The sequence below is a fragment of the Brachyhypopomus gauderio genome, chromosome 10 (assembly GCF_052324685.1).
Source record: "Brachyhypopomus gauderio isolate BG-103 chromosome 10, BGAUD_0.2, whole genome shotgun sequence".
In the NCBI taxonomy this organism is placed as follows: domain Eukaryota; kingdom Metazoa; phylum Chordata; class Actinopteri; order Gymnotiformes; family Hypopomidae; genus Brachyhypopomus; species Brachyhypopomus gauderio.
Window position 1 is genome coordinate 11,733,737 of NC_135220.1, and position 16,292 is coordinate 11,750,028.

The following is a 16,292-nucleotide window of genomic DNA, read 5'->3' on the forward strand; positions in this document are numbered from 1 at the left end:
CGTTCACAATGTCATCATGGTGTCATCGATGTTGTTCATGGTGTCATCATGGACGGAAGGCAGGCAAAAATGGTATTCACCGATAATTTCATGGCATGTTCGGTTGACTGGGTCACACTGATCCCAGCTAGCAGTCACATGTAGGTTTGGTCTTTTGCTACAAATACCCTCATTCCCCATACTTAATTTCCATGGTAACAGGCCCAAATTTGGCATAAATATTTACATTTTGAAGACAGTAGAAAACTGGAGAACACCAGATACTATCAAGGTGTTGAGGTAGGATTATTTTAAGAATTCTGTCAAACAGCGTAAACCATTCTGTATACAGATTCACTCTTCCTAAATTAATATTCTTCACCTAACTACTGACCATCTAGCACTGTGTAAATAGTGTAAATATGGATTACTTTCATTGCATGTAAGATCATGATCCAATCAAACACCAACTGATAAAATCACGCTCCCCATTTTCCTGAATCATCCAGAAATACATCATGTAATTCAAGTCAGTTATGTTCTAGTTTCCATTCTCAGGTTTGCCACTATAATGGTGATATACTGGAGAAGGGGGTAAATGTCTCTCTCTCTCTCTCTCTCTCTCTCTCTCTCTCTCTCTCTCTCTCTCTCTCTGTACAACAGTGGAGAACTGCCTCACTCTCTTTCTCTCTCTCTCTGTGGAGAACTGTATTTATATGTGTAAAGCAGTGGAGAACTCTCTCTCTCTTTCTCTCTGTACAACAGTGAAGAACTGTCTCTCTCTCTCTCTGTACAACAGTGGAGAACTGTCTCTCTCTCTCTCTGTACAACAGTGAAGAACTGTCTCTCTCTCTCTCTGTACAACAGTGGAGAACTGTCTCTCTCTCTCTCTCTCTCTCTCTGTACAATGGTGAACTGTCTCTCTCTCTCTTTGTGTGTGTACAGCAGTGGAGAACTGTCTCTCTCCCTTTCTATGTATAGCTGTTTGCTGTGTGTAGAGTCATAGGGTATGGATTGTAGTGGTAGAGTGTTGATTGTAGTGGTAGAGTGTGGCTTGTAGTAGTAGAGTGTGAATTGTAGTATTAGAGTGTGGATTGTACCGGTAGAGTGTGGATTGTGGCGGTAGAGTGTGGATTGTGGCGGTAGAGTGTGGATTGTGGCGGTAGAGTGTGGATTGTGGCGGTAGAGTGTGGATTGTGGCGGTAGAGTGTGGATTGTGGCGGTAGAGTGTGGATTGTAGTGGTAGAGTGTGGATTGTAGCGGTAGAGTGTGGATTGTAGCGGTAGAGTGTGGATTGTGGCGGTAGAGTGTGGATTGTAGTGGTAGAGTGTGGATTGTAGTGGTAGAGTGTGGATTGTAGTGGTAGAGTGTGGATTGTAGCGGTAGAGTGTGGATTGTAGCGGTAGAGTGTGGATTGTAGTGGTAGAGTGTGGATTGTGGCGGTAGAGTGTGGATTGTAATAGTAGAGTGTGGATTGTAGTGGTAGAGTGTGGATTGTAGCGGTAGAGTGTGGATTGTAGCGGTAGAGTGTGGATTGTAGTGGTAGAGTGTGGATTGTGGCGGTAGAGTGTGGATTGTGGCGGTAGAGTGTGGATTGTAGCGGTAGAGTGTGAATTGTAGCGGTAGAGTGTGGATTGTAGCGGTAGAGTGTGGATTGTAGTGGTAGAGTGTGGATTGTGGCGGTAGAGTGTGGATTGTAATAGTAGAGTGTGGATTGTAGTGGTAGAGTGGATTGTAGTGGTAGAGTGTGGATTGTAGTGGTAGAGTGTGGATTGTAACGGTAGAGTGTGGATTGTAGTGGTAGAGAGTTGATTGTAGTAGTAGAGTGTGGATTGTAGTAGAGTGTGGATTGTAGCGGTAGAGTGTGGATTGTAGCGGTAGAGTGTGGATTGTAGCGGTAGAGTGTGGATTGTAGCGGTAGAGAGTTGATTGTAGTAGTAGAGAGTTGATTGTAGTGGTAGAGTGTGGATTGTAGCGGTAGAGTGTGGATTGTAGTAGTAGAAAGTTGATTGTAGCGGTAGAGAGTTGATTGTAGTGGTAGAGAGTTGATTGTAGTAGTAGAGAGTTGATTGTAGTGGTAGAGTGTGGATTGTAGTAGTAGAGTGTTGATTGTAGTGGTAGAGTGTGGATTGTAGTAGTAGAGAGTTGATTGTAGCAGTAGAGTGTGGATTGTTGTAGTAGAGAGTTGATTGTAGCGGTAGAGAGTTGATTGTAGTAGTAGAGTGTGGATTGTAGTAGTAGAGTGTGGATTGTAGTGGTAGAGTGTGGATTGTAGTAGAGAGTTGATTGTAGTGGTAGAGTGTGGATTGTAGTGGTAGAGTGTGGATTGTAGCAGTAGAGAGTTGATTGTAGTAGCAGAGTGTGGATTGTAGTGGTAGAGAGTTGATTGTAGTGGTAGAGTGTGGATTGTAGTAGTAGAGAGTTGATTGTAGTTGTAGAGTGTGGATTGTAGTAGTAGAGAGTTGATTGTAGTAGCAGAGTGTGGATTGTAGTAGTAGAGAGTTGATTGTAGTGGTAGAGTGTGGATTGTAGCAGTAGAGAGTTGATTGTAGTAGCAGAGTGTGGATTGTAGCAGTAGAGAGTTGATTGTAGTAGCAGAGTGTGGATTGTAGTAGTAAAGAGTTGATTGTAGTGGTAGAGTGTGGATTGTAGCAGTAGAGAGTTGATTGTAGTAGCAGAGTGTGGATTGTAGTAGTAGAGTGTGGATTGTAGTGGTAGAGTGTGGATTGTAGTGGTAGAGTGTGGATTGTAGCAGTAGAGAGTTGATTGTAGTAGCAGAGTGTGGATTGTAGTAGTAGAGAGTTGATTGTAGTGGTAGAGTGTGGATTGTAGTAGTAGAGAGTTGATTGTAGTAGCAGAGTGTGGATTGTAGTAGTAGAGAGTTGATTGTAGTGGTAGAGTGTGGATTGTTGTAGTAGAGAGTTGATTGTAGTGGTAGAGTGTGGATTGTAGTAGTAGAGAGTTGATTGTAGTGGTAGAGTGTGGATTGTAGTAGTAGAGAGTTGATTGTAGTGGTAGAGTGTGGATTGTAGTAGTAGAGAGTTGATTGTAGTGGTAGAGAGTTGATTGTAGTAGTAGAGAGTTGATTGTAGTGGTAGAGTGTGGATTGTAGTAGTAGAGAGTTGATTGTAGTGGTAGAGAGTTGATTGTAGTAGTAGAGAGTTGATTGTAGTGGTAGAGTGTGGATTGTAGTAGTAGAGAGTTGATTGTAGTGGTAGAGTGTGGATTGTAGTAGTAGAGAGTTGATTGTAGCGGTAGAGTGTGGATTGTAGCGGTAGAGTGTGGATTGTAGTGGTAGAGTGTGGATTGTAGCAGTAGAGAGTTGATTGTAGTAGCAGAGTGTGGATTGTAGTGGTAGAGAGTTGATTGTAGTGGTAGAGTGTGGATTGTAGTAGTAGAGAGTTGATTGTAGTTGTAGAGTGTGGATTGTAGTAGTAGAGAGTTGATTGTAGTAGCAGAGTGTGGATTGTAGTAGTAGAGAGTTGATTGTAGTGGTAGAGTGTGGATTGTAGCAGTAGAGAGTTGATTGTAGTAGCAGAGTGTGGATTGTAGCAGTAGAGAGTTGATTGTAGTAGCAGAGTGTGGATTGTAGTAGTAAAGAGTTGATTGTAGTGGTAGAGTGTGGATTGTAGCAGTAGAGAGTTGATTGTAGTAGCAGAGTGTGGATTGTAGTAGTAGAGTGTGGATTGTAGTGGTAGAGTGTGGATTGTAGTGGTAGAGTGTGGATTGTAGCAGTAGAGAGTTGATTGTAGTAGCAGAGTGTGGATTGTAGTAGTAGAGAGTTGATTGTAGTGGTAGAGTGTGGATTGTAGTAGTAGAGAGTTGATTGTAGTAGCAGAGTGGATTGTAGTAGTAGAGAGTTGATTGTAGTGGTAGAGTGTGGATTGTAGTGGTAGAGTGTGGATTGTAGTAGTAGAGAGTTGATTGTAGTGGTAGAGAGTTGATTGTAGTAGTAGAGAGTTGATTGTAGTGGTAGAGTGTGGATTGTAGTAGTAGAGAGTTGATTGTAGTAGTAGAGAGTTGATTGTAGTGGTAGAGTGTGGATTGTAGTAGTAGAGAGTTGATTGTAGTGGTAGAGAGTTGATTGTAGTAGTAGAGAGTTGATTGTAGTGGTAGAGTTTGGATTGTAGTAGTAGAGAGTTGATTGTAGTGGTAGAGAGTTGTCTTCACATACCTTCATATTTCACAGTTACACTCCTTGAACACATTTAGACAGGATGGTTAAACCATCATGAGTGAAAAAAGAAGACCGGCCCTCTCTCCCTCTCTGTCTCTTTAATCCTCATTCCTTTGCATGCATCTGATTCAGCTGTGTTGCTCACTAAAACAACACTTCCTATTGGCTAAGATGTGACGTGCTGAAGTACCTCAGCCAATTAGGACTCACCACCTCACCACCTCCTCCCTCTCAGTGACGTGTGTGTGTGTGTGTGTGTGTGTGTGAGGGAGAAAAGAGACGATTTCTATGAATGGAAATGCGGAGGAGGATCCCAGAATGTGAGGGGAACTGGCATGCTCTCTTTCTCTCTCTCTTTCTGAGTTTTTCTGTCTCTCCATCTCACTGTCTTTGTCTCTCCATCTTTTTCTCTTTCTCCCTGTCTTCATCCCTTAGGCCATCACCTCATCCACCCCTCTTAGAAACAAGTCTCTCTCTATCTCTCTCTCTCTCTCTCTCCCCCCACCAGATGGATCTAAACTCCCATTGAGAAAGATGTGGTGGTACCTTTGTACCAAGAACCTGTTGTTCCTCGCTTTGTGTGCGTGTGCGCGTGTTTGTGTGTGTGTGTGTGCGTGCGTGTGTGCATGTGTGTGCGTGTGTGTGTGTGCGTGTGTGTGCGTGCGTGCGTGTGTGCGTGTGTGTGCGTGCGTGTGTGTGTGTGTGTGTGTGTGTGCATGTGTGTGTGTGTGTGTTTGTTAGTGGAGTGTTCCTTTCCCTCAGTGCCACTTCTTCCACATCTAGAGCAGGCTGTCATTGAGGACTCCTTGAGACAGTTCCACTTTCACAGAGCTGCGTTTCCAGTTTCTTACAGTGTGTGTCTGTGTGTATAAGGGGATCTTCATATCCATCCATGTTTTCTAATATCCATAATCCCTTGTGGCCTCATGGGGGGGCTTAGCAACTGTTCTCCACCCACCACACCATCCTTCCCCACAGCAACCCAGTCACGCCAATGCCTTGCTCGTTGCTGTCAGCGTTGTCATAGATACAGAAAAGCATCAGTTGTCAGCCTCCATGTTGCTGTGGATGCAAGTGCATAGAAGAGACGTGGCTCACCAGAGCAAAGACTAATGATGCTACATCATGTGATTCCACACTGGACACAATGCACTGCATTAACCTGCTTCTTTTAAAAGTACTGAAACAATGGCCCCTATGCCTTAATGCAATTAATAAAATCCAACTGTGTATTCAGTGCTCCACTTACATTTGCACTGGTCACACTGGGGCTACCAAGTTATTCAGCTGGTCATACCAGCACATGATTTTTTATTTATTTTATTTATTTACAGGTATTCTTTCATGTTGATGAATAGTTGTCTTTAGCATACTTTAGTTTTACATGAATGTAAACTTGAGACTTGAAATGTATGAACTGTTTTAATTAGAACATTCTTTCTGCAACAAGCAAAACAGACAACGCTCTGTTATAGATCATTAATATAATCTGTTATATAAAAACACACCTGATAAAACTTTGCTCTGCACTGTACAGGTGAGCAGACATATCTCACCATCTTTTATAAAAACAGCTTGTAGTTTTCGTTACAACTGACAAAAACATCTGGGTCACTGCCTGTAGGACTGACTGGCAAACTAAAACTGGCACTAAAACTAAAACTTTCAGCATTACGTGCAGATTAGTTTCTAACTCTAGAACTGAAATGCGAAAACGTTTACTGGACTAGTGAGAATTGGCGTTTCACTCACTGTCCAGCTGCACGGCTTTAACTCTTTTTGAAGATTTTGATTGGCTGAGCTGAGTCGTCCTACCTGTCAGTGCTCCAAGATGAGATTGGAGGGATGTTTGTCTCTTTCCAAATAAAACCAGTTTTGGCTCGATGTACAAGTGGCAGACCCAAATTCATCATGCACTCACACAAATGAAATTTCAGCGTGTGGAATAGTTGCCTAGGTGACCGTTCTGGTCCCGGTCTGGAGCGATGACAGGGTGAGGATATTATGGCGGTCACGGCATGGTGCGGGATATTGAGATGGCCGATGTTATTAATTCTCCAGAATGTTGTCAGGACTCTGGCGAACTCTGACAAGCATGCCACGTTGACACAGTGAACATAATGTTTCCAGACAGTGTGCTTTCGAAAGGGAAAGGATCGAGTTGGTTTGATCTGCTGGCCAGTTCACTGGCTGTCGGATGTGAGTGAGGGATGTGAGTGAGGGATGTGAGTGAGGGGTGTGAGTGAAGGGTGTGAGTGAGGGATGTGAGTGAGGGGTGTGAGTGAAGGGTGTGAGTGAGGGGTGTGAGTGAGGGGTGTGAGTGAGGGGTGTGAGTGAGGGGTGTGAGTGAGGGATGTGAGTGAGGGATGTGAGTGAGGGGTGTGAGTGAGGGGTGTGAGTGAGGGGTGTGAGTGAGGGATGTGAGTGAGGGGTGTGGGTGAGGGGTGTGAGTGAGGGATGTGAGTGAGGGGTGTGAGTGAGGGGTGTGAGTGAAGGGTGTGAGTGAGGGGTGTGAGTGAGGGATGTGAGTGAGGGGTGTGAGTGAGGGGTGTGAGTGAGGGGTGTGAGTGAGGGATGTGAGTGAAGGGTGTGAGTGAGGGATGTGAGTGAGGGGTGTGAGTGAAGGGTGTGAGTGAGGGGTGTGAGTGAGGGGTGTGAGTGAGGGGTGTGAGTGAGGGATGTGAGTGAAGGGTGTGAGTGAGGGATGTGAGTGAGGGATGTGAGTGAGGGGTGTGAGTGAGGGATGTGAGTGAAGGGTGTGAGTGAGGGATGTGAGTGAGGGGTGTGAGTGAGGGATGTGAGTGAGGGGTGTGAGTGAGGGGTGTGAGTGAGGGATGTGAGTGAAGGGTGTGAGTGAGGGGTGTGAGTGAGGGATGTGAGTGAAGGGTGTGAGTGAGGGGTGTGAGTGAGGGATGTGAGTGAAGGGTGTGAGTGAGGGGTGTGAGTGAGGGGTGTGAGTGAAGGGTGTGAGTGAAGGGTGTGAGTGAAGGGTGTGAGTGAGGGATGTGAGTGAAGGGTGTGAGTGAAGGGTGTGAGTGAGGGGTGTGAGTGAGGGATGTGAGTGAGGGATGTGAGTGAGGGGTGTGAGTGAGGGATGTGAGTGAAGGGTGTGAGTGAAGGGTGTGAGTGAGGGGTGTGAGTGAGGGATGTGAGTGAAGGGTGTGAGTGAGGGGTGTGAGTGAGGGGTGTGAGTGAAGGGTGTGAGTGAAGGGTGTGAGTGAGGGGTGTGAGTGAGGGGTGTGAGGGGTGTGAGTGAGGGATGTGAGTGAGGGATGTGAGTGAGGGGTGTGAGTGAGGGGTGTGAGTGAAGGGTGTGAGTGAGGGGTGTGAGTGAGGGGTGTGAGGGGTGTGAGTGAGGGATGTGAGTGAGGGGTGTGAGTGAGGGATGTGAGTGAAGGGTGTGAGTGAGGGATGTGAGTGAGGGGTGTGAGTGAAGGGTGTGAGTGAGGGGTGTGAGTGAGGGGTGCGAGTGAGGGATGCGAGTGAGGGATGCGAGTGAGGGGTGCGAGTGAAGGATGTGAGTGAGGGATGTGAGTGAGGGGTGTGAGTGAGGGATGTGAGTGAAGGGTGTGAGTGAAGGGTGTGAGTGAGGGGTGTGAGTGAGGGGTGTGAGTGAGGGGTGGTCCATCTCACTCTGCTCAGATTGTTTGTTTCACTTTGCTAGTCAGGGTAAAACAAAAGTTTGGGGGTAGTTGTGGTGTAGAGTGATATTACTCTATGCTACACCTGGAATTACCTGCCCCTACCTGCTCCAACCTGGGTGAAGACTTGAGCGTATTAGTAAGGCCTTCATCATTAGCAGTGTCTTCATCATTAGTAATGTCTCCATCAGTCTAAACTGGACACATGAGGACTGAAGTTATTCTAGGAGGTGTGTGTGTGTGTGTGTGTGTGTGTGTGTGTGTGTGTGTGTGTGTGTGTGTATGTGTGTGTGTGTGTGTGTGTGTGTGTGTGTGTGTGTGTGTGTGTGTGTGTTTATCATTTATCATTTATCGTTTATCATTTTTCTGTTCTAAGTGGATCCTCACAATTAAGCTGATTCTGCTTGGTAACATGGCTGTCAGTTCTTATGTAATACCCTAAAGGTCTCTGTGAGGAAGAGACTCTCGGGCCATGATTTCATAATATGTGCTACAATCGTGACTGTAATTTTCATCCCTTCCAACACTTCATCCTAAGTGGAGAGTTGGAGAGCATAGATGCTGGTGTCTGCTAGCGGACTCCTCCTGAGTGTCCAAGTTCATACATGACAGACGTCACTGTACCAGCTGGAAAACCTGTGGCACTGCAAAACCTGTAAAAATCAAATTCCTCACTTGTTAGTTCCACTGTGTATTCTGCAGTGGTCGGTCTTTTTCAGCAGAATATCATGGTTTGTTTCTTAAACCAATGAAAATTTTCTGTAATCTAGGCCGTTATATCACAATCTCTGGCTTTACTGTTAATCCCATCAACATCTACCTTACTTTGGTGCCTCATTTCCTCTGGTGTCTGTCTCTCTGGTGAGGGGGCAGTTATAATCCAGCCATAACCCATCTATATCAGTCATAATCCAGCCATAATCCACCTTTAACATAATCAAAATCCAGCCATAATCCATCTTTAACATAGTCAAAATCCAGCCATAATCCATCTTTAACCAAGTTATAATCCAGCCATAACCCATCTTTAACATAGTCAAAATCCAGCCATAATCCATCTTTAACATAGTCAAAATCCAGCCATAATCCATATTTAAGTCAGTTATAATCCAGCCATAACCCATCTTAAACAGTCATAATCCAGCCATAACCCATCTTTAACCCAGTCATAATCCAGCCATAACCCAGCTATAACCCCCGCCATGACCCCACTATGACCCAGCCATGATCCTACCATGACCCCGCCATAACGCAGCTCTAACCTTAGCAGCCTCAGAGCTCTTTCAGAGAACCATCTACTGCTTACATTGGTATGGCAAATGTGTAACACTTCATCACTCTCTTCCTTTTTCTCTTCATTTCTTCTCAATCTCTTTGTCTTTGTCTCTCTCTGTATCTCTCTCTGTCTGTTTTACAGTAACTGTCCGTTCTCGCTGGCCGCAGGCCTGTCTCGGGGAACAGCTGACAGCATTCTGCAGAGTGATCTCTCCATATACCATCAAGCCAGGAACACTGAGGACGGCACCGAAACACCTTCGATTCCTCGTGAGTATCTTTCCCTACTGTTCAATTGCTGCTTGACCATCTCTGTAGACGTCTGCAGACAGATGTTCTAGAAAGGTCGTCTCATCTCTGCAGACGTCTGCAGAACGCACGCTCTACATCCCAAACAGGAGCTCTAGAAGGAACTTCTCCTCACTGTCCAAGTGGTTCAGCAGACTAGACACTGAGAATCTTTTACAAGTCACACACTCATTTGCTTTTACATACAAATGTAAAGTTCTTCATCCTCTTCAGTATGTAGTTGTGGGAAAGGACAGACATCTGTTCTGCGCATCTTTAAAATAAAAAAAGTATTTTTTCTTTCTCTCCATCTCACAGTCTCTGTCTCTCCATCTTTTTCTTTTTCCAGTCTTTTACCTTTCTTGAATCATTGACATGTAAATCACAGTAAAGTGTTGAGAATCATTAATCCTCTTTGACATTGTGTTTGACACTGCTGCATATTTCAAACACGGTGGCCTAGTTCAGGTCCACTGTGTTTTATTCAGGGCTCGGATCACAATACACTCTGTCACAGAGCAATTTCGCAATCTGTACAGATATGAAGAAGAAACCTCAAAAAGAGCCACACAGAACAGGAAAACCCATCTTCCTCTGGGCAGCCTTGGACCTGTGATGCAGAAGGCATGATTAAACAGCCCCAGATCATATAGAGGAACGCTGTAAGAAACGAACCTGTAGCCAGCGTGGAAAACCTGAGAGAAGATGAGTGTAGGACCCAGACAGGCTGGAACAGAAGGAGAATGTGCCCTGAAGTTCTACCAGCCTCCTGAAATCAGCCAGGGCTTGGAGTGAATGTAGGACATTCAGCACAATTTAAACTCTCCTATTTGACTGTGTATTCAGGTCACTTACCAACTTAACGCTGGCCTGAATTGCTTTCTTAACTTTCTATATTCGAATAGAAATGGCAAAGGAATTAGAAGCAGCAATAATTGTTACAGTTCTAAACCGCAATCCGTCAAATTCGAGGAGAGATGTAATGTCTGATCTGATGTCTGATCTCTGGCTTCACACTGCTGATTTTTCTCTCCTCAGACCAGAGCTCCAGATGTTTCTGTGATTAGTGTTTCGTTCTCACTATGTGTGTCATTCACTTTTCTTGGACTTGTTTTCTTCAGGCCAAAGACACTCTTAGTCCCTGAAAGGAGGAGAGCTTATGCAGTTGTTGGACAGGCAGCTGGGTTACTGATGCACCTAGAAAGGCAGAATACTGATGTAATCCTCATCTGAACACTAATAATCCGATATTAATGGTGGATTATTGTTAAAGGAACAATAAGTCATTTTTTAAACTGATTCTTCTTCTATTATGAACCAGCCTTTACACTGACATCTAGTGGCTTGGATGCGTCAGAGATTCTGTACTATATTTATTTTAAACATGGCTGCCTCCATGTGTGGGACCCACTCTGTGGTGCACAGACAAAGCATTGTGATTCTTCATTTCATATGAGTAACATAGATAATAATAGTCATTAATAATAATCATTTTCATAAATATTATAATAATCATTAATAATAATCTTTTTCATAAATATTATAATAATCATTAATAATAATCATTTTCATAAATATTGTTATTGTTCATGCTCTTTTAGATTACATCAACTTGTGGATGAATCTTGAGATCAGGTGCACAGATAGCTCTCTAGCTACCAGAATATGATTTTACACTGTAAATGTCTTTTTACACTGTAAAAGTCCCTTATTTTACAGTGATGTCACCTTGAGGGCTGTCATTTTGCTTCTCTGAATTTTGAGTGGGTGGACATGTGACCTGGGTGGAGCTTGAGATTAAGCCTCTCCAGCGACTGTGTGTGTGTGTGTGTGTGTGTGTGTGTGTGTGTGTGTGTGTGTGTGTGTGTGTGTGTGTGTGTGTGTGTGTGTGTGTGGCAGTGCTCATCTCCCTCTGCAAGAGCCTGTGACTGCTGGCCTGAGTGCTGCTGTCATCTACAATACAGTAGAAGCAGTACAGTGCTCAGAGTGTAGTGTGTAGGGTAATGTGGGTGTTTATGTATGTTTGCTGGTGTGTGTGTGTGTGTGTGTGTGTGTGTGTGTGTGTGTGTGTGTGTGTGTGTGTGTGTTTTGCAGCTTCCTTCTCGTGTAGGGCAGTTATTTATCATCATGTGTGTCTGTGAATGACCAAATAGACGCGTGACACATATTTATCTTTTCATGGGGTAAAACGTGACTTGAGTTATAGGGGTATGGTGGGATGGAAGGATGAAAAACAGAAATGGAAAGAAAGAGAGACAGAGGGCAGCAGACAAGACGTCTAGCCGAGGGCAAAAGCAGCATACATCGTGCACCAGCGCAGCCCTGAAACGGCAGATTAAATTTAGACTCGGCTCACACGAGGCCAGTAGAGGAGAGCTGTTCTTAAAGGAGAGACACACTGTCCACATTACAATTTAAAGGAGAGACACACTGTCCACATTACCACTTAAAGGAGAGACACACTGTCCACATTACCACTTAAAGGAGAGACAGACTGTCCACATTACCACTTAAAGGAGAGATGTACTGTCTACATTACCACTTAAAGGAGAGACATACTGGCCACATTACCACTTAAAGGAGAGACACACTGTCCACATTACCACTTAAAGGAGAGACAGACTGTCCACATTACCACTTAAAGGAGAGATGTACTGTCTACATTACCACTTAAAGGAGAGACACACTGTCCACATTACCACTTAAAGGAGAGACAGACTGTCCACATTACAACTTAAAGGAGAGATGTACTGTCTACATTACCACTTAAAGAAGAGACACACTGTCCACATTACCACTTAAAGGTGAGACACACTGTCCACATTACCACTTAAAGGAGAGACAGACTGTCCACATTACCACTTAAAGGAGAGATGTACTGTCTACATTACCACTTAAAGGAGAGACACACTGTCCACATTACCACTTAAAGGTGAGACACACTGTCCACATTACCAATTAAAGGAGAGACACACTGTCCACATTACCACTTAAAGGAGAGATGTACTGTCCACATTAGCACTTAAAGGAGAGACACACTGGCCACATTACCACTTAAAGGAGAGACACACTGTCCACATTACCACTTAAAGGAGAAACACACTGTCCACATTACCATTTAAAGGAGAGACAGACTGTCCACATTACCACTTAAAGGAGAGACACACTGTCCACATTACCACTTAAAGGAGAGATGTACTGTCCACATTACCACTTAAAGGAGAGACACACTGTCCACATTACCATTTAAAGGAGAGACACACTGGCCACATTACCACTTAAAGGAGAGACACACTGTCCACATTACCACTTAAAGGATAGATGTACTGTCCACATTACCACTTAAAGGAGAGACACACTGTCCACATTACCATTTAAAGGAGAGACACACTGGCCACATTACCACTTAAAGGAGAGACACACTGTCCACATTACCACTTAAAGGATAGATGTACTGTCCACATTACCACTTAAAGGAGAGACACACTGTCCACATTACCACTTAAAGGAGAGATGTACTGTCCACATTACCACTTAAAGGAGAGATGTACTGTCCACATTACCACTTAAAGGAGAGACACACTGTCCACATTACCACTTAAAGGAGAGACACACTGTCCACATTACCACTTAAAGGAGAGATGTACTGTCCACATTACCACTTAAAGGAGAGATGTACTGTCCACATTACCACTTAAAGGAGAGACACACTGTCCACATTACCATTTAAAGGAGAGACACACTGTCCACATTACCACTTAAAGGAGAGATGTACTGTCCACATTACCACTTAAAGGAGAGACACACTGTCCACATTATCACTTAAAGGAGAGACAGACTGTCCACATTACCACTTAAAGCTGAGATGTACTGTCCACATTACAACTTAAAGGAGAGATGTACTGTCTACATTACCACTTAAAGGAGAGACACACTGTCCACATTACCACTTAAAGGTGAGGCACACTGTCCACATTACCACTTAAAGGAGAGACAGACTGTCCACATTACAACTTAAAGGAGAGATGTACTGTCTACATTACCACTTAAAGGAGAGACACACTGTCCACATTACCATTTAAAGGAGAGACACACTGTCCACATTACCACTTAAAGGAGAGATGTACTGTCCACATTACCACTTAAAGGAGAGACACACTGTCCACATTACCACTTAAAGGAGAGACACACTGTCCACATTACCACTTAAAGGAGAGACACACTGTCCACATTACCACTTAAAGCTGAGATGTACTGTCCACATTACAACTTAAAGGAGAGATGTACTGTCTACATTACCACTTAAAGGAGAGACACACTGTCCACATTACCACTTAAAGGAGAGACAGACTGTCCACATTACCACTTAAAGGAGAGATGTACTGTCTACATGACCACTTAAAGGAGAGACACTCTGTCCACATTACCACTTAAACGAGAGACACTCTGTCCACATTACCACTTAAAGGTGAGACACACTGTCCACATTACCAATTAAAGGAGAGACACACTGTCCACATTACCACTTAAAGGAGAGATGTACTGTCCACATTAGCACTTAAAGGAGAGACACACTGGCCACATTACCACTTAAAGGAGAGATGTACTGTCCACATTACCACTTAAAGAGAGACACACTGGCCACATTACCACTTAAAGGAGAGACAGACTGTCCACATTACCACTTAAAGGAGAAACACACTGTCCACATTACCATTTAAAGGAGAGACAGACTGTCCACATTACCACTTAAAGGAGAGACACACTGTCCACATTACCACTTAAAGGAGAGATGTACTGTCCACATTAGCACTTAAAGGAGAGACACACTGGCCACATTACCACTTAAAGGAGAGACACACTGTCCACATTACCATTTAAAGGAGAGACACACTGGCCACATTACCACTTAAAGGAGAGACACACTGTCCACATTACCACTTAAAGGATAGATGTACTGTCCACATTACCACTTAAAGGAGAGACACACTGTCCACATTACCACTTAAAGGAGAGATGTACTGTCCACATTACCACTTAAAGGAGAGATGTACTGTCCACATTACCACTTAAAGGAGAGACACACTGTCCACATTACCACTTAAAGGAGAGACACACTGTCCACATTACCACTTAAAGGAGAGATGTACTGTCCACATTACCACTTAAAGGAGAGATGTACTGTCCACATTACCACTTAAAGGAGACACACTGTCCACATTACCATTTAAAGGAGAGACACACTGTCCACATTACCACTTAAAGGAGAGATGTACTGTCCACATTACCACTTAAAGGAGAGACACACTGTCCACATTATCACTTAAAGGAGAGACAGACTGTCCACATTACCACTTAAAGCTGAGATGTACTGTCCACATTACAACTTAAAGGAGAGATGTACTGTCTACATTACCACTTAAAGGAGAGACACACTGTCCACATTACCACTTAAAGGTGAGGCACACTGTCCACATTACCACTTAAAGGAGAGACAGACTGTCCACATTACAACTTAAAGGAGAGATGTACTGTCTACATTACCACTTAAAGGAGAGACACACTGTCCACATTACCATTTAAAGGAGAGACACACTGTCCACATTACCACTTAAAGGAGAGATGTACTGTCCACATTACCACTTAAAGGAGAGACACACTGTCCACATTACCACTTAAAGGAGAGACACACTGTCCACATTACCACTTAAAGCTGAGATGTACTGTCCACATTACAACTTAAAGGAGAGATGTACTGTCTACATTACCACTTAAAGGAGAGACACACTGTCCACATTACCACTTAAAGGTGAGACACACTGTCCACATTACCACTTAAAGGAGAGACAGACTGTCCACATTACCACTTAAAGGAGAGATGTACTGTCTACATGACCACTTAAAGGAGAGACACTCTGTCCACATTACCACTTAAACGAGAGACACTCTGTCCACATTACCACTTAAAGGTGAGACACACTGTCCACATTACCAATTAAAGGAGAGACACACTGTCCACATTACCACTTAAAGGAGAGATGTACTGTCCACATTAGCACTTAAAGGAGAGACACACTGGCCACATTACCACTTAAAGGAGAGATGTACTGTCCACATTACCACTTAAAGAGAGACACACTGGCCACATTACCACTTAAAGGAGAGACAGACTGTCCACATTACCACTTAAAGGAGAAACACACTGTCCACATTACCATTTAAAGGAGAGACAGACTGTCCACATTACCACTTAAAGGAGAGATGTACTGTCCACATTACCACTTAAAGGAGAGACACACTGGCCACATTACCACTTAAAGGAGAGACACACTGTCCACATTACCACTTAAAGGAGAGACACACTGTCCACATTACCACTTAGTAATGGCCTGTCTGGAAAGTTTCCCAGTAGGGAATGTTCCTTTCCTGATGGACTATGATAACATTTTAGTTGTAGCGGCAGCCAGAAAAGCATTTCACCCCCTCAGGGTGACGATGTTAGCAATACCTGTCAACTAGCATGCAAACAGTTGATCTGAAGTGTCCTTATATATATATAATATATAATATAATATATATATATATATATGTGTGTGTGTGTATTAACGATGTTTGTGTGTGTGACTTGTCTTCCACACGTAGAGCTGGAGGCAGTGAAGGTGGCACGTCTGGTCTTCAACAAGCTGTGTGAGATCTGCTGCGTGTGGCTGAAGAACTTCCCCAGCCGCCGCCGCACCCACACCTACTACGAGACCTCCATCCACGCCATCAAAAACATGCGTCGCAAGATGGAGGACAGACACGTGGTCATCCCTGACTTCAACAGCCTCTTTAACCTGCAGGTACAGGCCACAAAGCCCCACCCACTGCCCCACCTACCTGGCTAGCCCCTCCCCCTGAACAAGCCGAACCTGAACACAGAGCTTCCCTGG

At 44.0% G+C, this 16,292-nt stretch overlaps 1 protein-coding gene across 1 annotated transcript in view; it reads left to right on the forward strand.

Annotated features, from left to right (window-relative positions):
• ppm1e (protein phosphatase, Mg2+/Mn2+ dependent, 1E) overlaps positions 1-16,292 on the forward strand; it is a 48,757-nt gene that overhangs the window by 21,885 nt on the left and 10,580 nt on the right. Inside the window, exons 2-3 of the mRNA XM_077020813.1 lie at positions 9,215-9,342; positions 16,003-16,202. Of these exons, the coding sequence (XP_076876928.1) occupies positions 9,215-9,342; positions 16,003-16,202 (328 nt within the window). The remainder of the gene's footprint in view (positions 1-9,214; positions 9,343-16,002; positions 16,203-16,292) is intronic.